This window comes from Oryctolagus cuniculus, chromosome 5, assembly GCF_964237555.1.
Source record: "Oryctolagus cuniculus chromosome 5, mOryCun1.1, whole genome shotgun sequence".
Taxonomy (NCBI): Eukaryota; Metazoa; Chordata; class Mammalia; order Lagomorpha; family Leporidae; genus Oryctolagus; species Oryctolagus cuniculus.
This window is the reverse complement of record NC_091436.1, coordinates 128,653,680-128,679,317: the sequence shown is the minus strand read 5'-3', so window position 1 is coordinate 128,679,317 and position 25,638 is coordinate 128,653,680. Positions and strand designations below refer to the sequence as shown.

The 25,638-nt window shown below is 42.0% G+C and overlaps 1 protein-coding gene across 21 annotated transcripts in view; it reads left to right on the top strand.

Annotated features, from left to right (window-relative positions):
- The window catches only part of LOC100348238 (adenylate cyclase type 10), a 44,853-nt gene that overhangs the window by 791 nt on the left and 18,424 nt on the right, over positions 1–25,638 (top strand). For 11 of the 21 annotated variants that reach the window (XR_007922969.2, XM_008262894.4, XM_017345107.3 and 8 more), the window contains exons 2-17: positions 256–360; positions 3,438–3,476; positions 4,229–4,372; positions 9,898–10,103; positions 10,382–10,472; positions 10,562–10,650; positions 11,223–11,414; positions 12,730–12,851; positions 19,282–19,358; positions 19,462–19,651; positions 21,199–21,254; positions 21,614–21,767; positions 21,928–22,117; positions 23,399–23,485; positions 24,684–24,955; positions 25,458–25,594. Coding sequence is in view for 20 of the 21 variants with exons in the window: in XM_008262894.4 (XP_008261116.1) it covers positions 256–360; positions 3,438–3,476; positions 4,229–4,372; positions 9,898–10,103; positions 10,382–10,472; positions 10,562–10,650; positions 11,223–11,414; positions 12,730–12,851; positions 19,282–19,358; positions 19,462–19,651; positions 21,199–21,254; positions 21,614–21,767; positions 21,928–22,117; positions 23,399–23,485; positions 24,684–24,955; positions 25,458–25,594 (2,151 nt within the window). In the remaining variant the exon portion in view is untranslated. Of the gene's footprint in view, positions 1–255; positions 361–3,130; positions 3,333–3,437; positions 3,477–4,228; positions 4,373–4,683; positions 4,793–9,897; positions 10,104–10,381; positions 10,473–10,561; positions 10,701–11,222; positions 11,415–12,729; positions 12,910–19,281; positions 19,359–19,461; positions 19,652–21,198; positions 21,255–21,613; positions 21,768–21,927; positions 22,118–23,398; positions 23,486–24,683; positions 24,956–25,457; positions 25,595–25,638 lie in introns of those variants that run through there. The other 10 variants (XM_008262899.4, XM_070074098.1, XM_070074097.1 and 7 more) reach the window with 8 other exon arrangements.

Genomic DNA, 25,638 nt, shown 5'->3' with positions numbered 1-25,638 from the left:
TAGCTGGTCGGAGGAAGGGGTGGCAGGCTTCCGGTAAAGGGGGCGCTTGTGGGTGCATATTCCCCCGGGAAGCCGAGGGGGGCTCCAGCCAGACTACCAGAGGTGGCCTGGCCCCCAGAACTTACTCGGTAACGCCGCACTAGTGGATAAAGGACTTAAGGTGGAAGGGATGTGTTTTGCACACGAGCCTGGTGTTTGGAGGGGCAGACGCTTAGGACTTGCAGCTATCCTAGTAACTTTTGCTCTGTTGGCCAGGGTTTACAGCTTTAATGGACAGGTTGAGCCTGACCTGCAAGTCGGAACATGACATGGACAAACTGGCCCACATCTTCAGTTACTACATTAGTGACATCGTGGAGCGTGAGTGATCATTGGCGGGGAGCAGGGACGCGCTGGGCTCCTGATGTGTGTGAGAGAAGAGGCCCTGGGATTCTTTAAAGTGTGTACTCGAGTTAGGCTTTTAGCAGTTATCCTGGGTAGCTGTTGACAAGCTAGATCTTTGTCTCACATCCTGTCAACTCGAGTGTAGAATGGGGAGAAAAGGCATATTTAATTTTTCAGGTTTATATTTTACTTCAAAATAAAATGTTCCTCAGGTGGTCTCTTCTAACAATAATTTGCATCACATGTGTATAAAAGATAAGATTTATGAAACATCTTTCCATTCTATCACTGCATATTGATCCTGTGAGGAAGAGTTAGGTATTTTTCTGTTTTTTGCCATACATAAGCTTTTGGATATTTATCTAATTTAGGGGACAGAAACCTCTTTATTTGCTCCATAAGCATGTTTTGAGTGCCTGCTCTGTAACATGCATTGTATAGGAGTGGGGGAAGCAGAAAAACACTGGAGCTCTTTAGTTTGACTTGACCAACAGAAATTACTCTGGCCCCATGCCTTTTAAATACTTACATAGCATTCTCATCCTTTCTATAATTATTTCCATCATTCTAAGAATCACCACAACAGTTTGTGGCATCTCCTTTAGATACTTGATTTTTTTAACACTCCTTAACCCTGGGGAATAAGTGTAAAAGATTTCACTTTGTCATCAGGTTTGGATGAAACCAGAGTTACAAACTGTATTGCATAAATCTTATAATAGGGAAAACTGCTGGATACTAGGAACACGGGAAAGTAGGATCCAGCACCTGCCCTCCAAGAGTTTACATTTTAGTGGGACAGACAGATAAAAATAGAATCACTGTAGATTATACATTTTATTAAGGAAATAAACAGTAAAGTTGTTTAAAAATAATTCTAGGGTGGGGATTAGAAAATCAGAAGTATGAGACAGGGTGGTCATAGGATGTTCCTCTGAAGAGATGATCTTGAAACTGAGATGGATGAGGGAAACACCTTAGGAAGAGCTGGGAGTAGAACACTTCAGGTAGAAGAATACCAAGTACAAAGGTTCTGAGTCGGGAGAAGGCTTGCATCTTCTAGGCGCTAACAAGGCCAGTGTGGCCAGAGAGAGCATAGCTAGCAAGGTGGAGTGGCTTGAGGTTGGAAGAAGGCAGCTATAAGAACATCAAGCTCTGGAGGCCATAGTATGGAGTTTGAAAGATAGATTTTTGCATAAAGAAAAACTGTTGAAAGATCCTAGCAGGGGGAGTGATGGGCTCTGATTTGTGTTTGTTGAAACTCCTTCTGGCTGCCTTAATGGAGATTGGGTTATAGGGAGCTGGTGGAGAGTGGTAGGAATGGAAACTGGAAGAGGCAATCAAAACAGTCCCGGAGAGATGGTGGTGATTTGGTCTAGGGTCGTAGTTCTCAACCTCAGCTGTACATTAGGTAACCGTCTGCAGAGCTGTTAAAAATTCATGGTGTCTGGGCTTTACCCCAAAACCAGTTAAATCAGAATCTCTTGGAATGTGTCCAGAAGTACTTTCTTTAAGATTCACTGGCAGTTCCAGTGTGCAGTCAACATTGAAGACTGTTGGCCTAGGTATGGCAGTGGTGCTCTGTGGGTATGAAATAGCTTGAAATGTTTTTCAGGTTCAACAGATAGGAGTTAGTGATGGATTGAATTTCAGTAGAAAGGGGTGAGAAAGGGGACTTGCAGTTTTGGCTTTTGTAAGTGAATTAATGATAGTGTCACTTACCAAGATAAAGAAGATTGAACTTTGAGAAAAAGTCAAGAGTTCTATTTTGAATGTATTAAGTTTGGAATGCCAGCAAGTCATTCAAGTGGGGAAGGCAATTTGCTGTGATTAAGACTGGAGCTCAGAGAATAGGTTTCTGTTAGAGCTGAAAATTTGAGTTGACGGCATAAAGATGGTACTTAAAATTAAAGACAGATTGAGTTCACGTGCAAAGAGTGTAAATAAAGCAAGAGATCCTAAGATGGAGGCTTGAGGATCCCCAGGGGAAGTTTGTATTAGGGAGAAAGAACTTGTAAAAGAGAACTGTAAAGGAGCCCGTGAAGTGGGATATTACTGTGTTCCTAAAGCTAAAAGGGAAGCAAAGTTTTTAGAAGAAGGCTGCAGCTCACTGGGTTGAAAATGGTAGCCGTCAAGTACAGTATGGTCAGAAAAATATTGAATTTAGCAAGATGAATGCTGTTGATGACCTTGATAATTTTATTGAAATGATAGAGATGGAGGTCAGATAGGAGTGAACTGAGAAGATGGACTGTGGAGAAAAAAATCTTCAAAGACTTATTTTATTTGTTTGAAAAGCAGAGTTACAGAGTAGGTGGGGGAAGATAGAGAGATCTTCCATCCACTGGTTCACTCCTCAAATGGCTGCAATGGCCACGGGTGGGCTAGGGCAAGGCTGAGAGCTTCATCCAGGTCTCCGACATGGGTTCAGAAGCCCAAGGACTTGGCCATATGCCACTGCTTTGCTAAGCACATTAGCAGGGAGTTGGATCAGAAATGGAGCAGCTAGAATTTGAACTGGCGCCCATATCTTAAACCATTACGCCACAACCTGACCTCAAGAAAATATCTTTTTTTTTTAAAGTGAGTGGGAAATGAAGGAGAAAAGTGTGTTTAGCCAATGATGTTGAGGTTTTTTTGTTTTATGTTTTGCTGTGAAGGTAAGAGAAAAATAGAGCTAGTTGTAAGCAAGAAATTGTAAAGTCAAGCATAGGTGGCTTATTTTTGTTGGATTTAATTTTTCAAGATATTGATAGGAATGATCCAGTAGACTGAAGATAAGGAAGGGATTGAAGCTGCTGAGAAGGCGAGAAGGGGATAAGTCGCCATTGGGTGACTGTGAAGGCAGCAGTACTTCCATTTGAGCGAAGACGTATATAGGTATAGATGAATTTGAGGAGAAGAGGACAGAGCCTGAACCTTGGAATGACCAAACTGATGAGAACAGTGTAAGGAAAAACAGTAGGCCATTGTTTTGGACATATGTGATTCTGCTATGATCTGGTATCTCTGATTTTGACTTAGTTTATTCTCTCTTCCTTACTTGATTTCAGATGTACTGTGTTTTGGAGGGGATATCCTAAATATCACAGGTATTTTTCAGTTTTTCTGGATATTTAAGTAAGGAATAAGTAAGTGAGTCAGGAAGACTAATTAGGTAGAATTTGGCATGTTTATTTAGCATTTCTTGATTATTTAATAGGTACTGGGCCCCAAGGATACAAAGATCCTATGCCTCAGAGGATCTCCCAGTCTAATGGGAAAACTTTGCCCATATTGAACTCATGTGTGCTTTAAATTTCATTTAGATTGAATGCCAGGAAAATAAGCTATAAATTTTTTTTAATTTTTTTTTTATAAATTACTCTTGAGAAAACTGATGAGAAATTTGGCTATTAATAGCAGAAACTAAGCATGAGATCGGAATCAAGAATTTTCTATCTGAAGAATTCTTAAGATCATTAACAGCTATATGGCCTAGAGTTGGCCTGCCTTCTCATTTAAAGTTACTAACATCAGCCATAAAATTAGATTTGATCTTGAACCTGTTTTTCGTGAACATCTGTGATAGTACCTGCCCCCCTCTGCTAGTATACTGGTAAAGGGAAGATGACCAAAAATGTTCTTAGGAACATATCAGCTTCTACCTAGTCATGTTTTGAATGATTTTGAAGCTTTAAAGCAATATATTAATCTAGCATAATATGTAGGTCTAAGAATCTTTTCTTGACACCCTACATGATATCTACACTGGATTGAGTTAATCTTCCTTATTGGGAGTTTTGCCTGGGACCAACTGAATCTAAATATTTGACCCCTGTCAATCTATCCTGTGTCCCTGCAGGGAATGTGCTCCTGGCACTCTGGACAGTGAAACAGAATCAACTGAGTGACATCATTACCTTGGTGGCAAAATGCAGTCTGGAGATACAAGAGAAATTTGGAATCTACCATACCAGAGAAGGCCAGGACCTACAGCTAAAGATAGGTAGTAGCTCTTAAAAGAATGATCCAAGTAGGGAGGAAAAAAAATACCTGTAAAAATTTCAAAAGACAAATGACAAACCAGTGGAAAAATATTAACTCAAATAGACAAAGGGTGAATTCCTCTACTATATAGAGAGCACCTAGAAATCAGGAAAAGACTAACATTCTAAGAAATATGGGCAAAGGACATGAGTAAATGGTACATAGACAAAGAAGTACACACATTTTACTATGTAAAAAGATGGACACCATGATTCATGGTGAGCAAAATGCCGGTTGAAAGTACACTGAAATATTCTTTCTTGTAAATAGGCAATAAGGCAATCATTCTGATGTTGGACAACACACTCCTGGTGAGACCATGAGGAGTTTCACACTGGTGGAATGAACAATGGTACAACTTCTGTGGAGGGCGATTTGGGTAATCTTTATCAAGATTACAAATACATTTGTTCTTTAACCCAGCAATTCCAATTCTGAACTTTATTCTATGGGTATACCTGCACATGAGTGAAATAAGGTTATTGATTATGGTATGATTTGTAATGAAAGATTGGAAGCAACCCATGTAGAGAAGACTAGTTAAATAATAAGTCTACTCAGTGAGATTCTCTGCAACTTTAGAAAGGCTGTTCTAATATGCCAGTATTGTCAAATATTGTTAAGCAAAAAAAAGTAAGATATAAAACACTGTTTACACTGTGCTTTCTTTTATGTCAGGAAAAAATAATTTTTGTTGTTTATATTTTATAAATAAACACAGGAAAGATGTAAGAAACTAGTAAAAATTACCTTTTGAGGGAAGATAGTAGAAACAAGACTTTATAATGTATATTATTTTAGGTTTTTTAAGATTTATTTATTTGAATGACAGAGTGACAAGGAGAGAGATCTTCCATCTACTCTTTTTTTTTTTTTTAAGATAAATTTATTTTTTATTTTTTAGATTTTTTATTTAAAAAATCTGTTTCACTCCCCAAATGGCCACAATGGCTGGAGCTGTGCTGATCCAAAGCCAGGAGCCAGGACCTTCTGGGTGGTGGACCTTCTTCCAGGTCCCATGTGGGTGCAGAGGCCAAGGACTTGGGCCATCTTCTACTGCTTTCCCAGGCCGTAGCACCCATATGGGATGCTGGCACTGCAGGCGGCAGCTTTACCCGCTGTGCCCCCAGTCTGCTCTTTTACTCCTCAAATGTTCACAACACACATGGCTGGGTCAGGCTGAAGTTTGGAGCTCCATCTTGGTCTCCCCACATAGGTGGCAGGGACAGAAGTACTTGGGCCATCACATGCTGCCTCCGTAGAGGCAGGAAGCTAGAAGTGCAAGAGGAGCCAGGACTTGGATGCAGGCATTCCAGTTTAGGATGTAGGCATCCCAAATGGGATCTTAACCCACTGTGTCACATCACCCACCCCTGTAGTTTACTTTTTGAAATATATTGTGAGGGGCCAGAGCTGTTGTGTAAAAGAAAGAAATATGTTGTGAAACATAATAAAAATTACAATCCAGTATAAGAAAAACTAAAAAAAATGCATCCAGAGGCCAAAGTTTCACCAATGACAGAGTCATTATGAAAGGAAAGCTCAGTACACAAAGCTTCTTCACAGAAGTCTAGAAGCAGTAGTGAAAAATCATACACTTGGTGCCAGCACTGGAACATGGTAGGTAAAGTCACCGCCTGCAGTGCCAGCATCCCATATGGGCTCCAGTTCGAGTCCTGGCTGCTCTACTTCTGAACCAGCTCTCTGCTATGGCCTGGGAAAGCAGTAGAAGATGGCCCAAGTGCCTGGGCCCCTGCACCCACATGGGAGACCTGGAGGAAGCTCCTGGCTCCTGGCTTCGGATTGGCACAGTTCCAGATGTTGTGGCCAGTTGGGGAGTGAACCATCGGATGAAAGACTTCTCTCTCTCTCTCTCTCTGCCTCTCCTCTCTGAGTAACTCTGACTTTCAAAAAAAAAAAAAAAAAAAAAAGAATGTAATGTGTGTAAGGGCCGGTGCTGTGGCACAACAGGTAAAGCCACCTGCTGCAGTGCCAATATCCCATATAGGCACCAGTTCCAGACCCAGATGCTCCACTTCCAAAACAGCTCTCTGCTTATGGTCTGGGAAAGCAATAGAAGATGGCCCAAGAGCTTAGATACACCTGCGTGGGAGACTGGAAGAAGCTCCTGGCTCCTGGCTTTAGATTGGCCCAGCTCTGGCCATTGCAACCATTTGGGGAGTGAATCAATGGATGAAAGATCTCTCTCTCTCTCTCTGCTTCTGCCTCTCTCTGATTCTGCCTTTCAAATAAATAAATAAATATTTTAAAAATCTTATATAAGTAGGATTGTACAGTTGTATTTTTGGCTACTTTCAGCATAATTATTTTGCAATTTACCCATTTATACTGTGCATCAACAGTTCATTCCTTTATTGCAGAGTAATATTCCATTGTGTGTACAGTTTGTTTATCCATTCTTATTGATGGGCATTTAAGTTGTCAATTTTTGGCTTTTTCAAATAAAACTATTATGACATCTGTGTACAATCCTTTGTATTGACATATACTTTCATTTCTCTTGAGTAAATACCTAGTAATGGATATACTTAAATACTTAACTTTTTAAGAAGTCAGTCTTCTAAAGTGCTTGTGCATTATTTTGTATTCCCAATAGCAAGGTATGAGGTTCTGATTTCTCTTTGTCTTTGTCAACTCTTATTATCTGAAGAACTTCCTTTAATATTTCTTACAGTGCAAGTTTGCAGAAGATGTGTTAGTTCAGCACTTGTACTGTCTGAAACAGCTTTTATTTCCCATCTGTTTTTGAAATGTCTTTTCACTGAGTATAGAATTCCAGGGTGACAGTTTTTTTTTCTTTTGTATTAAAACCATTGTTCCACTTTTCTTCTAGTTTGCATGGTTTCCAATTAAAAAAACCTGCTTTCATCTTAATGTTTGTTTCTTTGTGTATAACATTTTATAGTCTTTCCTTTTACAATTCTGGCTATTTTTTAGATTTTATCACTGGTTTTCAGTAATCTGGTCATGATTTATACCTTATTATAGTTTTCTGTACTTTTGTGCTTAGAGCTCAGAGGCTCAGGATCTGTATGGTTTTAGTGGTTGTTTTTTTTTTTTTTTCAGATTTATAAAATGGTCTGCTGTTATTTCTTCAAATTTTTATCAGTTCTGTTCTCTCCATGTATGTGCATATTAGCTGCTTGTAGCTGTCCCACAACTCACAGATGCTGTGCTCATTGTTCTTTTATTTATTTTTTCTCTGTTTGATTTTGGATAGTTTCTCTGTGCCTTCAAATTTACAAACCTCATCTTTTGCAGTGTCTAATGTACCTTTGATCATATTTTATTTAGTTTTCATCTCAGACATAGTTTTCATCCTTAACAGTTTGACTTGGGTCTTTTTAAATACTTTATGTCACTAGTTCTTCAGTCTTTTCTGTGATTTCTTAAAAACATTTAGTTATAATATTTAAAATGTGTTTTCTACTAATTCTGACATCTGTGTTCTCAGTTGAGACTCGATCAATTTTTCTCATTATGAGTCATGTTTTCCTCTTTTTTGCATGCCTGGTAGTTTTTGATGAGTGCCAGACATGAACTTTGGTGCTGTTTTTTTTTTTATGTAAATATTTCTATATATATCCTGAGTTTCATCAGGGATGTAGTGAATCTGATCCTTTCAGGAATGGTTTTTTAACTTTTTGGAGGAGAGACCAGGACAGTGTGTTATCACCCCATTCCTGAGGCAAATCCCTCCTGAATACTGTCCCTAATATCCTTTGGCTAATGGAAACAGGTATATCCCATTCCTATGTGATAGCAAGAATTGTTCCTTCAAATATTTTCAGGTGTTTTCCCCCAGTCTCAGGGAGTTTCTTCATATTCATTCACTTCTCAGTACTTAATTAAAGGCTTGAGAGGATCCAATATAAATCTCCGGAATTCTCTGTAGATTCTCCAGCTGTCGGTACTACTTACAGTGCCCTGTGAACTCTAGTCACCTGGGCCATCTCAGATTCCCATCTGTCTTCTCAACCCACGGAGTCTTCACAACATCTGGGCTTCCCCTTGCTGAGATGCAGCTTAGCAACTCTTTCTAGGTAGTAAGCTGGAGTATCAGAGCATTCACCTTACTTGTTTTCCATCTCTCAGGGGTCGCTGTCCTTTATTATCTGATGTCCAGTATCTTTTTTTTTTTTTTTAAGATTTATTTATTTGTATGAGATACAGAGACAGAGAGATCTTCCATTTACTGGTTCACTCCCCAAATGGCTGCAACAGCTGGAGCTGGGCCACTCCAAAACTAGGAGCCAAGGAGATCCCCTCCAGGTCTTCCACGTGGGTGTGGGGGCCCAAGCACCTGGGTCATCCTCTGCTGCTTTTCCAAGCACACTAGCAGAGAGCTGGATCAGAAGTGGAGCAGATGGGGCTCAAACCGGCAGCCATATGGGTTGTCTGCACCACGGTGCCTGCAGGCCCCTGTTGTCCAGTATCTAAAAACCATTGTTACATGTATTTTCTCCAGTTCTTCAATTGCTCTGGGTTATTATGATACTACGTGTTATTCTGTCTTGGCTGAAGTACAAATCTTTGCCCTTCTAAAACTGTTTTGTCCTTGTTTTTAACTTCGGGTGGCTTAGCCAAAGACAGACTTCTCTTGGTTGCCAAAGACAGACTTCTCTTGGTTATAGTTACTTTTTCCCTAGCAAGCAAACCAGTTTTTCAGCTATATTAACAGTAGGATTGCGGCGCCGGCACACCGGGTTCTAGTCCCGGTCGGGGCGCCGGATTCTGTCCCGGTTGCCCCTCTTCCAGGCCAGCTCTCTGCTATGGCCAGGGAGTGCAGTGGAGGATGGCCCAGGTGCTTGGGCCCTGCACCCCATGGGAGACCAGGAAAAAGCACCTGGATCCTGGCTCCTGCCATCGGATCAGCGCGGTGCGCCGGCTGCAGCGGCGGCCATTGGAGGGTGAACCAACGGCAAGGGAAGACCTTTCTCTCTCTGTCTCTCTCTCTCACTGTCCACTCTGCCTATCAAAAAAAAAAAAAAAAAAAAAAAAAAAAAAACAGTAGGAAATCTTCCAGGGCCAGAAAAATAAGTAGAATAAAAGTGTATAGCAACAGCCATGTCAGGTGAAATCCTGGTTGCCTACCACTTAGCTCTGGGTACATGTGATCACTGTAGTAGCAGTTTCTGAGTATAATCATTTGGTCTCCTGTCTGCGTTCTCCTGCTGTCAAGACCTAGTTGTCTATTAGAAGAGAAATTTGGAGACCTAGAATCTCTTCTTCCCCTGTGCAACCCAAGCTTGTTTGAATGTCTCTCTCTTGGTGTATTTAAGAGGAAAAAAAAATCTGGGACCAAGTGTCATTTGTAAAGGTGAGTTTACCCACGGCTTCTGGAACTGAGGCCAATACTTCTGATTCATAGAGCTGTGTGGGATTCCAGATGCCTCTTTGCATAGTTTTCCAGCTGAGTTTGGCTATTCTCCACTTGACTCTTTTTTTTTTTTTTCTGTGAAGGTCTGTCAGCAGGTCGGATATCCCAGGTTATTGTTGGAGATGAGCAACGGCAGTACTTCTTGGTGATTGGGCGGGATGTAGATGATGTCCGGTTAGCTCAGCGTTTGGCTCAGGCAAATGAGATCGTCCTGTCATGGAACTGCTGGAAGCTCTGTGAACAGTACATGTTTGAGGTGGAAATCATGAGGGAGGATGAAGCTGTAAAGGTAGGAGGCTGGCTCCACCCATTGCACTTCCTGAAAAGACCTACTACTACCCAGGGGAGTGCTCTTGTGGTGGTCACGTATTTCCCGACCATTCCAACAACCTCCTATTTTGGAAGTAGGTCAGAGCTGTTCTCCAGGAAGTTAAGTGGGACAGAACAGTAAGGTTGGAAAGACAAAGGGTAAACAGGGGAACTAGACTCCATAACCTCTCAGTTAAGGGGCCAAAGGTGATCAGGCTGGTGGGTGGGCACAGAACTGAGCAGTTTTCTTTTCTGTAGTTAAGAGATATGAGGATCATTGACCCATTTGATTTTGATGAACATTTTGACAAGTGCCTCAATTATCTACCACACTACCGTACAAGCACTGGTAAGTAGCTATGTCCTCTCTACCTAAACCCCAAACTTTGAAGATCAGTTTTCCACATGGCCAGAGACATTTTGTTTTCCTTTCCTCAGAGACTCTAAGAACTGCCCTGGAATTGGATCCAGACTCTGCACTTGAGCAAACACTTCGGAAACACATAATGACCAATCTTTTGAAGAAGGTTATATCCTAGTTCTTGAGTCATCATGTAGACTGTGTGTGTGTGAACAGGTGTACATTTATATGTAACTGTTTTTGTATTGATCCAGTTCAACTGCTCCCCATTGTAATCTCAGTAGATTTCCCCATCTGTACCAATATAACTACTGCAATGAACACGTTTTACTATATTTAGGTTTCTCAATCCTAGAAAGTAAAAACCATATTTGATTTTCAGTTTATCCTTCAGGAACTTAGAACACTATAACAGGGTTTAGACTTTGTGCTTGGTAAATATATACTGACTGAATATAGGAGTATGTGTAAATCCCTTGCTAAGAGACAAAATGACTAATAGAATTGGACATATCAGACTAAGTCTTAGAAAATATAAAAACATGGGAAAATTTCACCAGTGAAATAGGTTTAAAGTTAGTTTTAATTCCAAGTGTAGTGGTTTATATATCTATGCCTCTGAAAAATGACACATGAAAGTTATTTCCTCATACTCAACATAAAATGTACAATTAAAATACCCAAACATAATGCTGACAGTTGAAGATACAGTCAGGGTAACGCACTGTGTCTTTGTAGATTGATGAAGGCCAACCAATGGAGTATGTATCTGAACTCCGTACAGTGACTGTGGTTTTGATCAGCCTAGAGTTCCACAAGACAACGTGGGTGTTGCATTTGTGTCATCTTATTCAGGAGGCTGCTTTATACATCTCCACAGTCATTGAGAAAGGGGGTGGCCAGCTGAGCCGGATCTTTATGTTTGAGAAAGTAAGTACAGAGGAGCTTGACCCATTAGCATTAAAGTAAGAAGTAGTAAGTCTTATGTGACCAGCTTATCTTCCATATAACATAAGCATAAGTCAGATTTTCAACTTCTTATTTTGTAACAACTATAATATTACATTAAAATTTCAGCTGATAGTTAGAGATGGAGTGTTCTAGTTAACTTAATGTTCAGGCTTAAGGTTATCCTCTGTATTGTTTTTTATTCAATTCTTTTTTGAAAATCCTTGTGAAAGAATAGTATGTAGCTTTATTAACAAAGTCAGTGTTACACTTTTCTCAAATGATTGAAGAGCTTGGAAAAGGGTAGCATTTTTTTTTAATATTTATTTATTTATTTGAAAGTCAGAATTACACAGGTGGCGAGATAGAGGGATAGATCTTCCATCTGCTGGTTCACTCCCCAAATATCTACAACTGCCAGGGCTGGATCAGGCCCAAGCCAGGAGCCAGGGGCTTCATCTGGGTCTCCCACGTGGATATAGGGGCCCAAGCACTTGAGCCATCTTGTGCTGCTTTCCTCGGCACATTAGCAGGGAGCTGGATTGGAAGTAGAGCAGCTGGGACTTGAACTGGCACCCATATGCGGTGCCAGCACTGCAGACAGCACTTAACCTGCTGAGCCACAGCACCGGCCCCAAAGGGCGTTATCTTAATATTTGACATCATAGGTGGAAAAATGTGAGCAGGGATACTTGGCTGAAGGCATATACTAGCAATTGAATTTTTGAAAAGATACCCGTTTTTCTTATCCTTTAAGTTTCATTTCTTTGAATAGGCAGCTAAATCAAGATACATTTTTAAAATTTATCTTTTAAATTCATGTATCAATTTTTTTTCTTTTTTGAGAGAGAGACAGAACTCCCCCATCCACTAGTTCACACCCTCAGATGCTTGCAACAGCTGGGGCTGGACCAGGCTGAAGCCAGGAGCCAGGAACTTAATCCTCCCATGTGGGTGGCAGGGACCCAAATAATTGAGCCATCACCTACTGCCTCCCAGAGTGCACATTAGCAGGAAGTTGGAATCAAGAGCAGAGCTGGGGCTGGAAACCGAGAATTCCGGTATGGGTGCAGGTGTCCCAAGAATCATCTTCACTACGAGGCCAAACATCCACCCCCAACATATTTTTTTAAATGTTCATGTTGCTGTGGCCCATTTCATAAATCCTGAAAAATTCTCTCTTCCCAGCAGCAGACCAGGCAGGATAAGATCTGGCTTATTCAAAAGAGTTGATTTAGTTGAGGTAAGCCATGTTCCTTCCCCAAGTAAACTTTTCTTTCTTTGTCGTCTATCCCAGGGCTGCATGTTCCTTTGTGTTTTCGGCCTTCCTGGGCATAAGAAGCCAGACGAGTGTGCACATGCCCTGGAAAGCTCCTTCCGCATCTTCACCTTCTGCTGGGAGAATCTTACTGAAACCAAGTGAGGAGGAAAGTGGGGCAGAGGAGCTTCTCAGGCCCCAGGGGGCTCTTCAGGCAGGGTAGGAGGTAGTAATAAGTAGCAGAGGGTGAGGGTGTACAGAATTGCCTAGAGAAGAGAACATATAAGAGAAGTCAGCAAGCAGGATTTATTAAATAATCAGTAGATAAAAAGTCTATACTGGACACTGATGGAATAAAAATACAGGTGTTATCTAAGGGAGCAGGAGGGGGGAAAAACAAAATGCTCATAGCAGGACTCAGGAACACTGCAAAGGAATAAGCAGATGTGTAAAGTAATATAACACAGATGACATGTTTGCATGGGGAGTGGCTGCTAGTCTACAAGGGGGAGCAGAGAAGCTGTGGGAGAATGACCTGGATGGAAAGGACCACAGCTGGTTCACTCTCTGACTTTCGCTCTTGATCTTTCCTAGAACCTGTTGCTTTTTCTGATCTCACACTGAACAAATCTTTTCCCTCCATACCCACTCTACCCCCACTACCTTCTATGAAGGAATAGAAGAATCCATTTTCCCACCAGTTGTGTTATGAAAACTTGGAGTTTTCAAATGACTTTTTTTTAGTTGTATTTATTTTATTTGAAAACCTGGTGGTAGGGGAAAATTATCTCCTATCCATGATTCACCCCCACCCCCATGCCCCCTGCCAAATGCTTATAACAGTTAGGGCTGACCAGGCTGAAGCCAGAAACCAGGAACTAACACAGTCCCATTTGGGTGACAAAGACTTAACTACTCCAGTCATCATCCACTGCATCCTAAGATGTACATTAGCAGGAAACTAGAGTTGGGAGCAGAGCCAGGACTGGAACCTAGGCACTCCAGCATGGGATATAGGCATCCCAAACAGCATCTTAACCAGTAGGTCGAACACCTGCCCTGACTTTTCTTTTTAATAGAAAGCTATGTGGAAAGTATATGCTGATGGAATTTGAGAAAGTTATTTCCAGTGTTATTGAGTCAAATATTAGTTTGCTTGCCATAACTTGAAGTGAATAAAATTATATCATGCATGTATATCATGCTTTAATACTTATGGAACACTTTAGTATATGCTACTGGTATGAAAATTTTTATCCCTCTTTTACATATGAGGAAACTCAGGCCACAGAAGAGAAGTTATCAGCAGATGAGTAGAGCTGAGCTGGTAATGAAACCCAGATCTTCAGATTTCAAGTCCTGTGTGGTACCATTAACCCACAGCTGCCTCTTATAAAATGCAAATGCATTTCCCAAAGAATCACATATATTTTTTATGTGGTGTAATTGTGGGGACATAAAATGTAAATTCTGGAAAGAATTTTAGAGATTATCTGATCCAACTCCTTACTTTACAGATAGGAAAGATGTTATAGTTGCTTAATAGATGCTGAAACTCTTAGCCCAAGGCACAGTGTTGTTATGTTTTTCAGGACTGCTGGAATCTGTAGATATGCCTACAACCCTTTCCCAGTCTTATCTCTAGTATGGATATGATGGGCCACCCCTTCCTGTGCTAGTCTGTTCTGTTGAATTTTGCATTTACCTGTGGCCTTCAGAGATCCTGCTATTGGCGCTTACTCTTGAATGCAACAGTTATGTCTTTGGCCTTTAGAGGCTACTTTACTATACCCTTAAGGTTGCCTTCTGTGACTTGTAGGCTATCATTTTGGTGTTATTTAGTTTAGAATATAATAGATGTTAAGAACTGTCTAGAATACTAGAGTTCATTAATTTGACTTCCTTAATTTAAGGAAACTAAAATCCAGAAATATTATGCTGGTAAGCGAAATAGAGTAATAATGTCAGAGCCTGAAAGCTAAGTGTCAAGACCAGTGGTTTTTCCTTGAAAGTACTAAATCAGGCTTTCCCAAAGTGTGTTTGTTAGAATATTAATCCCCTAATATACTCCTAAAAGTAAATACGATTGGGAAGTGATACAAACTATAACTTCATTCTCAGAAGTTCCCAGTATCTATTAACATATTAAAGGTTCTGAGAAGTCACATAGTAAAGGAATTTATTATATCTAGTTTTACTCAGCATCTCCCAAATTTAGTTTATCCCCATACTTTTCTCCAGGCAGACCTGTAAACATCCAGAAGAACCAGTGTCCTGAGGAACGTATGTGGGAAATGGTGCCTGTGTGACCTCAGTAGCAGATTCTGGTGCTCATGCCTCCCTGCATCACAGCAGCAGAACCCAGACCCAAAGCTACTGTCACCTTGGGCATCTAATACTCTGATAAATACCTTCCATTTTTAGCCCTTTTAGAGGAAAGAGGGTGATACCCTGAGTATATCTCTAGGATACTTTAAAAAAAAAAAGATTGGCCAGCGCCGCGGCTCACTAGGCTAATCCTCCACCTTGCGGCGCCGGCACACCGGGTTCTAGTCCCGGTCGGGGCGCCGGATTCTGTCCCAGTTGCCCCTCTTCCAGGCCAGCTCTCTGCTGTGGCCCAGGAGTGCAGTGGAGGATGGCCCAAGTGCTTGGGCCCTGCACCCCATGGGAGACCAGGAGAAGTACCTGGCTCCTGCCATCAGATCAGCGCGGTGCGCCGGCCGTGGCAGCCATTGGAGGGTGAACCAACGGCAAAGGAAGACCTTTCTCTCTGTCTCTCTCTCTCACTGTCCACTCTGCCTGTCAAAAAAAAAAAAAAAAAAAAAAGATTTATTTTATTTATTGGAAAGACAGAGTTACAGAGAGGCAGAGGGAGAGAGAAAGGTCTTCCATCTGCTGGTTTACTTCCCAACCAGGACAGAGCTGGACTGATCCAAAGCCAGGAGCCAGGAGCTGCTTCCAGGTCTCCCATGTGGGTGCAGGGGCCCAAGGAGTTGGGCCCATCTTCTACTGCTTTCCCAGCCAGGGCTCAAACCAGTGCTCGTATGAGATGCCAGCACTGCAGGTGGCAGCTTTACCCACTATGCCACAGCACTGGCCCCTCTGGGATGCTTTTAAGATGTAGAGAGTTCAGTCTCAGAATCTCATCTCATGGTTCTTGGTACCAGAAGCACATATGTAATTACATATATAGAATAAAAGGTATCTTTATCAATGGACAAGGTTTTTAAAAGAAGGAAAGGATATAGACTGGCAGAAAGAACAAGGAGGACTTAAAAATAAAAGAAAAAGTAAGTAAGTGAGAAAACTATCATTTGTTTCATTATCATTGTCTTGTTAATAGCTGAGTTTCTCACATGCATAAATGCATCCATTCAACAAGCCTTTGTTAAATATAGCCATGAGCCAGTTACTGTGCTAAGTAGGTGCAGTGGACATAAAGAGAAATAAGATACTACCATCTCAGCTAAGTAAGCAACTCACTTGAATATGGTAAAAGTTGGTGCAGGAAGAAAATGCTATAGAAGCTGCAACAACTTGTTATAAGATAACTTATAAAGATAACTTTTCAGCAGGTTGAGAAGGAAAGTAGTTCATCAAGTAGAGAAAGTGGGAAAGGTTATTTTCAGTAGAGGAAACTTGACGCACTAGAAGATTTTTAGGCTTGCTCTTTGTATGACAACAGAACTGACTGCCTAGTCTTCGCTCAAGTGTCTCTTACTCACCCTGAGGCAGTGAGCCCAGTAAATGAACAAAGTCCCCAGTCTTGTTCTTAGGGAAGGTAGGAGAGGTTTGATGGTGGAGGAGGCAATAATGTTGGCCCTGCTGCCACTTTTGCATGCTCTTTCTTTTTTTTTTTTTTTTTTATTATTATTATTTTTTTTGACAGGCAGAGTGGACAGTGAGAGAGAGAGAGAGACAGAAAGGTCTTCCTTTTGCCGTTGATTCACCCTCCAATGGCCGCCGCGGCTGGCGCGATGCGGCCGGCGCACCGCGCTGATCCGATGGCAGGAGCCAGGAGCCAGGTGCTTTTCCTGGTCTCCCTTGGGGTGCAGGGCCCAAGCACCTGGGCCATCCTCCACTGCACTCCCTGGCCACAGCAGAGGGCTGGCCTGGAAGAGGGGCAACCGGGACAGAATCCGGTGCCCCAACCGGGACTAGAACCCGGTGTGCCGGCGCCGCTAGGCGGAGGATTAGCCTAGTGAGCCGCGGCGCCGGCCTGCATGCTCTTTCTGAACCATTGAAAATTGTGTTTTGTAGATTTAACTTGAGACTAATTATGCCACATTGCAACCTCTTTGTCCATCCATGTGTCTTGTTTCCTGCAGCATAAATATTCGTATCAGTCAAATCTGTTTATTCCATGTTATGACAAGTTAGCCATTGCCACCTTTGAGCCTCTCTCTCACCTAAAACTGTGTCCCCTCAATTTGAATAATTCATATACCCAGTGCTAGCCTAGATAGAAGCACTTCTTTCACCTCTTCCTACTCCAAACATTATCTGTACTCCAGCCATCTTCAAGTACTAAATTTTGCACAACCACACTAGGATTTTCAAACACTGTGCCTTTCCCATTGGATCGGAGGCTGTTAACCCCACTTTAGTAGTGTCTTCAACTTTCGAGGCCTGACAAAATACCCTCTCCTTTATGAATACTCTTTCTACTCCTCAGTATGAGTAGGTGCATCCTTTTTGTTTGCTCTTAATGTGTTCTACTGATCACTAACGTGTAATATTTGTCTTCCTGACAGAAATGTCTCTTCGCTTCCCTAATCTCTACTGCCCCTCCCTGGAACCTCTCCAGGGTAGGATATTTTTAACATCTAAGTACTTGGAATGTGCATACCTCTCAATACTTGTTGAATAGATAAATATATGCGATATGCATGAAGGAAAAATATACTCATTTTAAATAATGTATTTCAAAGATTAATTTGCTTTAGGAAGCCTTCCATCAGCAGTCCTGACATTCTTGATTATTCTTTACTCTGACATTCTTGCACTATTTGATTCATTTACTCTCTGTTGTCATCTCTTTAGTCATTTGGGGGCAGCAAAAATGGTAGCATGGTATACTAGAGGCAGCATGGTACAGTAGAAATAGCATTGGTCAGAACAGGTCCTTGACATCGTGGTTGAGATGCCCATGATCTACATTGTGGTGCCTGGGTTTGATTCTTGGCTCTGGCTTCTGATGCCAGCTCCTGCTAATGTAGACCCTGGGAGGGATCAGTGATGGCACAGGTAATTGAGTCCCTGCCACCCACATGAGAGACTTTGATTGCATTCCTGGATCCCTGACTCGGCTCAGCCCAGCCCCAGCAATTTAGGGAGTGGGCCAACAGATCAGATCTCCACCCTCCCACCCCAATACAAATAATTTTTAAAAAAATGTCTGGGAATCAGGAGACCTGGATTCTCATTCTAACTTAACTCTACTGTTCACTTCTGCTGTATAATTCTGCGAAGCTAATTAACTCCTTTATTTTTTTTCTCTTCTTAAATGATATTAAAATATTTGCCTTACCCACCAAACAGGTTTGTTGTTGATTACCTCTCAAAGGATCAGATGAGGTACTAAGTTTGAAAGTATAAAGCATCTGACAGAGATTTTAAAAATCTTTTCCTATGGGGGCCAGCACTGTGGTTCACTTGGTTAATCCTCCGCCTTGCAGCGCCAGCATCCCATATGGGCACCGAGTTCTAGTCCCGGTTGCTCCTCTTCCAGTCCAGCTCTCTGCTGTGGCCTGGGAGGGCAGTGGAGGATGGCCCGAGTGCTTGGGCCCCTGCACCCACATGGGAGACCAAGAAGAAGCACCTGGCTCCTGGCTTCGGATCGGCGCAGCGCCGACCGTAGCGGCCATCTGGGGAGTGAACCAACAGAAGGAAGACCTTTCTCTTTCTCTCTGTCTCTCTCTGTCTATAACTCTACCTGTCAAAAAAAACTAAAAAAAAAAAAAAAAAAAAAAATCTTTTCCTAATAATAACATCCCAATTAAAACTCCTGAAGTAGGAGTACCATTTTGTTCCTTTGTTTACCCCCTAGTATTAAGAACTGTGTACCAGTCTTGTGCTGCAGACAGACAGCAGCCTCTGGCCTTCCCTATTCTCAGCTCTAAAACTAGACTTCTGGGCCAGTGCCGCGGCTCACTAGGCTAATCCTCCGCCTTGCGGCGCCGGCACACCGGGTTCTAGTCCCGGTCGGGGCGCCGGATTCTGTCCCGGTTGCCTCTCTTCCAGGCCAGCTCTCTGCTATGGCCCGGGAGTGCAGTGGAGGATGGCCAAGTCCTTGGGCCCTGCACCCGCATGGGAGACCAGGAAAAAGCACGTGGCTTCTGGCTTCAGATCTGCGCGATGCGCCGGCCACAGCGCACCAGCCGCGGCAGCCATTGGAGGGTGAACCAACGGCAAATAGGAAGACCTTTCTCTCTGTCTCTCTCTCTCTCACTGTCCACTCTGCCTGTCAAAACTAAAAAAATAAATAAATAAATAAAACTAGACTTCTGGATCTGAGGGGTGGCAGAGATCTAATGCCTGACATGGAGGCTTCTGATGGTATTTACCCATTGTTACTTTTTTGATCCCCAGGCTTGTTTCCATCAGTATCACCAATGGACCAGTATTTTGTGGTGTGGTTGGAGCAGTAGCAAGACATGAATATACAGGTAGAATAGGACATTGGATGGTTAGCTCTGTGACTTAAGGGATGAAGGTAAGGAATTAGTCAAAAAATTCTCCACTCTTTTCTTTATTGTCTGCCTGACACAGTTATTGGCCCAAAAGTGAGCCTTGTGACCAGAATGATAACTGCTTATCCAGGTTTGGTGTCCTGTGATGAGGTAACATATCTGAGATCTATGTTACCTGCTTACAGCTTCAAGAAACTCCCAGAGAAAATGATGAAAAACATCTCTAATCCAGGAAAGATGTATGAATATCTTGGTCACAGGAGATGTGTGTAAGTATTATTGTGTGATGGTTCATTCCTGTCTCTTACAAAGAGCATAGAAATAAGTTTTCAATTATATGGAATTAGAAAGATGCTGCTGGCCGGCGCCGCGGCTCACTAGGCTAATCCTCCGCCTAGCGGTGCCGGCACACCGGGTTCTAGTCCCGGTCGGGGCGCCGGATTCTGTCCCAGTTGCCCCTCTTCCAGGCCAGCCCTCTGCTGTGGCCAGGGAGTGCAGTGGAGGATGGCCCAGGTGCTTGGGCCCTGCACCCCATGGGAGACCAGGAAAAGCACCTGGCTCCTGGCTCCTGCCATCGGATCAGCGCGGTGCGCCGGCCGCAGCGCGCCAGCCGCGGCGGCCATTGGAGGGTGAACCAACGGCAAAAGGAAGACCTTTCTCTCTGTCTCTCTCTCTCTCACTGTCCACTCTGCCTGTCACAAAAACAAAAAAAACAAAAAAAAAAAAAAAAAAAGAAAGATGCTGCTAGTTCTAGCCTTCTGGAATAAGACACATAACAGAAGGGTTGTCTGAGATCTTCAGCTTTTATGTTTAGCTTTTAGCTAGTTCCTCAGTGAACTTTGTGCCTTGCAACAACAGCAAGATAGTAGCAATGTCACTAATCCAAATGTTCTTTTTCCTTTGTACACTTTGCAATTTATCCCCATGAGCCTGGAAAAACCAGTAATATTCCATCTCCCCTCTCTGTCCTCACAATTTTTACTTTTAAAAAATACGTTGTAGGCTGGCGCTGCTGTAGCTCACTAGGCTAATCCTCCGCCTCTGGCGCCGGCACACCGGGTTCTAGTCCCGGTCGGGGCACCGGATTCTGTCCTGGTTGCCCCTCTTCCAGGCCAGCTCTCTGCTGTGGCCCAGGAGTGCAGTAGAGGATGGCCCTGCACCCGCATGGGAGACCAGGAGAAGCACCTGGCTCCTGGCTTCGGATCAGCGCGGTGCACCGGCTGTAGCACACTGGCCACGGCCATTGGGGGGTGAACCAACGGCAAAAAGGAAGACCTTTCTCTCTGTCTCTCACTGTCCACTCTGCCTGTCAAAAAAAAAAAAAAAAAAAAAAAAAACACGTTGTAGTATGATGGTATGATGGGTTAAGCCATTGCTTGGAACACCCATAACCCATATAGGAGTGCCTGGGATCAACTCCCACCTCTGCTTCTGGTCTACCTTCCTACAAATGTGTACCCTGGGAGCAATAGATGATGGCTCAATTACTTGGCTCCCTGCCACTCTTGTGGGAGACCCACATTGAGTTCTGTGCTCTGGCTTTTCCTGGCCCAGCCCTGGCTTGTGGGCATTTGGGGCATGAACCAGCAGATAGAAGATTACTCTATCATCATGCCTTTCGAAAAAAAAATAAGTAGTTATACTTTTTTTAAAAAGTTTGCTTCCTATAGTGACTCCTCTTTGAGCTCTTTTAGGAAAAAAAAAAAAACCCTTTTATACAAAACTACTTTTCAGTTGTCTGAAAATAGTTGTATAGGAGAATTGTTTCCTGAATCTATTTCTATTAAACAAATATACCCACCTTTTTTTCCCCCAGAATGTTTGGAAAGAGACATTTGGCCAGAAAGAGGAATAAAAATCACCCTTTGTTGGGTGAGTGTTCTTTTCCATTTGTTCTTATTAATCCATTATCTTTTAACAGTGTAAAACTTTGAAGATTAAATTATTATAGAAAGTTTTACAAAAAATTGAAATTATCTAGTAGCTCCTGTGTCAATGGTAACCAGATGTTCTGAATATTATTACTTGGGTTTTGGAACAGACCTTCAAAATGTACACATGTCTGTTTAGTCCAGGATTGACTTGCTAGAAAGAGCTGCAAGGCCCTGGGATTCTGCCAGGCATTCTGTTGGGGTGGGAGGAGGTATTCTAAGAATTAGCCTTGCAAATTATTTCAAATAAAGTGCCTACCAAAAGCACAGGAGTGTTTGGTTCCTCTGATCCCTTTATAGATCGAGAGAAAGAACTGGAAGCCTTTAGAGTGGCACAGCAGGGGTGTTTACACCAGAAGAAGGGACAAGCAGTTCTGTATGAAGGTGGAAAAGGCTGTGGGAAAAGCCAGCTATTGGCTGAAATAAACTGTCTGGCACAAAAGGAAGGGTACAGGTAAAGACGTAGTCTGACACTGTCAGAGTCTACTTCTTTTGGGGCTTCTTTCCCTTGTTGGTGAAACTCTTGTGTCACTAGATTCAACAACCTTGGACTGGTGGAGGAGTAACCTCTGTGTGGGTCAGGGAACTCCCGGTGACCAAGTGACATTCACCAGGGTGTTGCCATTGGAGCTGAAGGAAGCAGATTCCAAGCAGTGCTTCTATGCCATCCAGACCCTCATGGCCATCTTCTTTGAGATTGACACATGCCCAGGCTGTTACCGGCAGGAGTGCCTCCACAGACAGCTCCGTGGGATAGTGGAAGAACCACTTCACTGCCTCTTCAATGACCTCTTCTTTGTGAAGGTAATGGAGGCAGTGGCTTCCTGAGTCGGGTTACGGTTTTCCAGAATTGTTTTCTCATTGAATACTCCTAGGCCAAATATATTTATCGGGAGATGGGAGGAGGCAGGTATTCAAAAATTCATGTAAAATATTTACTATGTTTACTATGTGTGGATTTCAGTTTTTGCCACAGAGTAAACCTGTCATCTTATTATTCTTAGTACTTGTTTTCACAAACCTTCATGTGTGTGTGTGGCCTAGGAGTACATAGTAATGGTAGAGCTGAGATTTGAAATCCCTTTGACACCAAAACCCAGGCTTTCTCATTTTTGAGGAAAATTAATTCTATGACTGACTTTCACACTTGCTAGTCCTGGTGCAAATCATTCAACTTCTTTGAGTCCTACTTTATTTATCTTGAAATGATTTACTTTATAAGGTTTTTGCATGAATTCTAAAGAGGATAGTATATAAGATAGTATGTTGTAAATTTTAAAGTGCTAAGAATATTAATTGATCTGACCCATAGTGCATCCCTAAGAATTATATCCGTGTGTTCGTGAATCAGTCGCTGTTTTTCAGTCTTCAACCCTAACTTCCTATTTCCTAGCCACAGAATCTATCACTTGAACCAGCATCTGAATTTCAAAAACTACTAGTGTCTAGGGTTTATGTGGTCCCAAATAGCAAGCAGACTGAAAAATTCCCTGGTCCACAATTCCATTTATTCATCCTCCGTAACTCCTTCTAATCTACCCAGCCTTCAGAGTATTAAATTTAGTGGAGAATAGAAATACTAACATTTGTCCACTCCCTCAGCATAGCCCTCTGTTTAAGCTAGGCCTTTTGGGGGGTGCTAGCCCTTGCTAACTTGTCTAACAGCAATCTCACTTTGGCTGTCAGATCCATGGTCGTTCATGTGCCTCATCCTAGCACAGGAAACAAGGTTAGGCAATATGTGTTACATCTCTTTCTGACAAGACTCATGTACACATCCATCCTGGTAAACTTGGCTTAACTGGGGTTTACTTAGAGCTGCCCAAAGGAAGTCAAACCTTCATTTACTCCTTCGTCAGAGTCTGCTACAGAAAGGAGATAGATTTCTGTCTGTAACTTTCAATGAGCTTCCTGTCTCTCCCTCTTAACTACATGTGAGGGTTGGATTGGCCTTTGTATCTTACCCAATCTTCAGAAACCCATTCTCAATCAAAATGGAATCATTTTCTGTTTCTTTTGGAGGAACTGCCTATTTTTATTAGGTTGTCTTTTTGAATGCTAATATATAATAATTTTCCTGGTCAGTTTCCCTTATCTTTCAAAGTTTCGCACATGGATGATTTGGCCAGACAAAAGAAGGTGAAGTCGTGTTTTATTCAAGTGCTTCAGGAGGTGGGTAATTTTGTTACACACCATTAACCCTTAATATGTAGAAATGGTTTATACTCATTTTAATTCATTCATATCACATCTTGATTTAGGCATTTCTTGGCCTATTTGTTGATTTTTCATTGTTTGAATCTGTCTTTAACCTTGCATTCATCCAACAGCACATCACATTATACATGAAAAGCTCTTAGTTCTTTCTTCATCCTGTTTCTTAATGAAATTTTAGTAACTTAATTTAAAACAGTGGTTTCCAAATGCAGGGTAGATAGCTATTTTACTATTTATTAAAAATGCAGATGCTCAGGCTCTATCTCAGGATTGTAGAATCAAAAATCTCTGGGCAGAAACTGATAACACCATTCTTGAAAGCCATTTAAACATAACTGGTCAAATGTTGATGATATGCATTCACTGGACCAAGCAATTCTACTCTTGGGTATGAAATGCTGCTCACTGCAGTGTTTATTTATGAAGGCCTGGTAAGCATTGGCATGAACACCGTGGAGTAAAATGCAGATGTTAGAAATGAGGGAATGGATGAAAACACAGCTATACAGCATGATCTTAAGACAGTCCTGTATAAAAAGAGAAATACTGATATCTGTAATACAACAGCATTTATATAAAAGCAATTTACTTGATAAAACAATAATGCATATTTTATGAGAACACTACACAAACCAAAAGCTGTATAAGAAACATATTAGAATGGTCGCCTGAGGCAGTGGGGAGTATAATGAGAAATCTGGATAAAAGTGATTTTAAAATATTTTTAAAGTCTGTATGAGTGTGATGCCTGGTAATTGGTAGTGTTGGCAAGCACTCCTGGGTGCAACTTCTTTTGGAAATTGCTGTTTTAAAGTATTATTAATTCCCACACAGGATGAAGTCTTGGCCAAAATTAAATATTTGAAAGCTTAATTTTGACTTAGAGAAGAATATTTTAATGCCTCATTTAATTTTTCAGTTATTGTCTAAAAAAACTCAGTATGCTTCTTTTGGAATTAACCATACAGGCTGTATTTTATATTTGTAATGTAAAATGTTACCTGGACTTAGGATATGTTTTACTCTGAAAACTCCATCCTTTTTGTTGGCATTTTATTTAAATTTGTTGGTGTGAAATTCATGGGAGGTTTGAAAACCAAGATACTTCATTTCTAATCAGAGGTTGTTATTGTTTCTTTGCTATTATTTCCAGGCAGTGAGGGAAATACCACTGATTTTCCTCATTGACGAAGCTCAGTATATGGATGCAGCTTCCTGGGCATTCTTGGGATCATTGCTGTCCAGTGTGCCCATCATCATATTGATGACGTTGACCTCTACCAACACCCTTTGTTGCTGGGCCCAGCACTTCCTGCAGAGCCCTCAGGCTGTCCTTGTGCCCATTTCGAAGTTGGCAGCAACATCACTGTTGAGAATGGCATGTTGGGAACTGGGGGTGGTGAGCATCCCCCAAGAGCTACAGACGTGAGTGACTAGGATCAGCTGGGCAGTTCATTAAGGGAGGAGCCAGTGCTATAATGTGTATAAATGAGAAGGCCCAGGTCTCATCAGAGTTTTGGGGGAGAGAATGGCATTAGTAGCCATGGTGAAGCCCAAAACTAGCTTTAAGGGAGACACGGTCCTTGCAAACTAGTAAGGAACTACCTCCTTGGGCCATCCATTCAGACTTTCCAAGGACAGTTGGGTTTGTATGGCTTGCTTAATGTGTTGGTTATATGTGTCTAAGCCATTTAGCAAGAGGGTGTTATTGAACATCCATAGAAGCAAAATAATAAAGGCAGAAAATTCATTTCAAAGCCTATCAGAAATTATTTTTTACATTTCTGTGCTGCTTCCCTCTGTTAGCATGTATCATCCAGAGCTGACTTTAACAAAAGAAAGCCCCCCTCAGTATAGGGTACCCTTATGCTTGGCTCCCCCCAAGTGGGCATCTTTAGTCAGCAATCCCCTACTTACCTCTCTGCAGCTACCTTCTCCGCAGGTGCTTTAGAAACCCCCTCTATTGTGAGGTCTTATGCCAGGACCTTCTCTCTAAGGACATTTTGCTCTTTCATGACCTACAAAAGGAGGAGGAGGAGAACACCAAGTGGGAGACCCTGTCTGGTAAGCATAACTTCCCAGGTCTTCACCCTGGTCCAGGTGGTGAA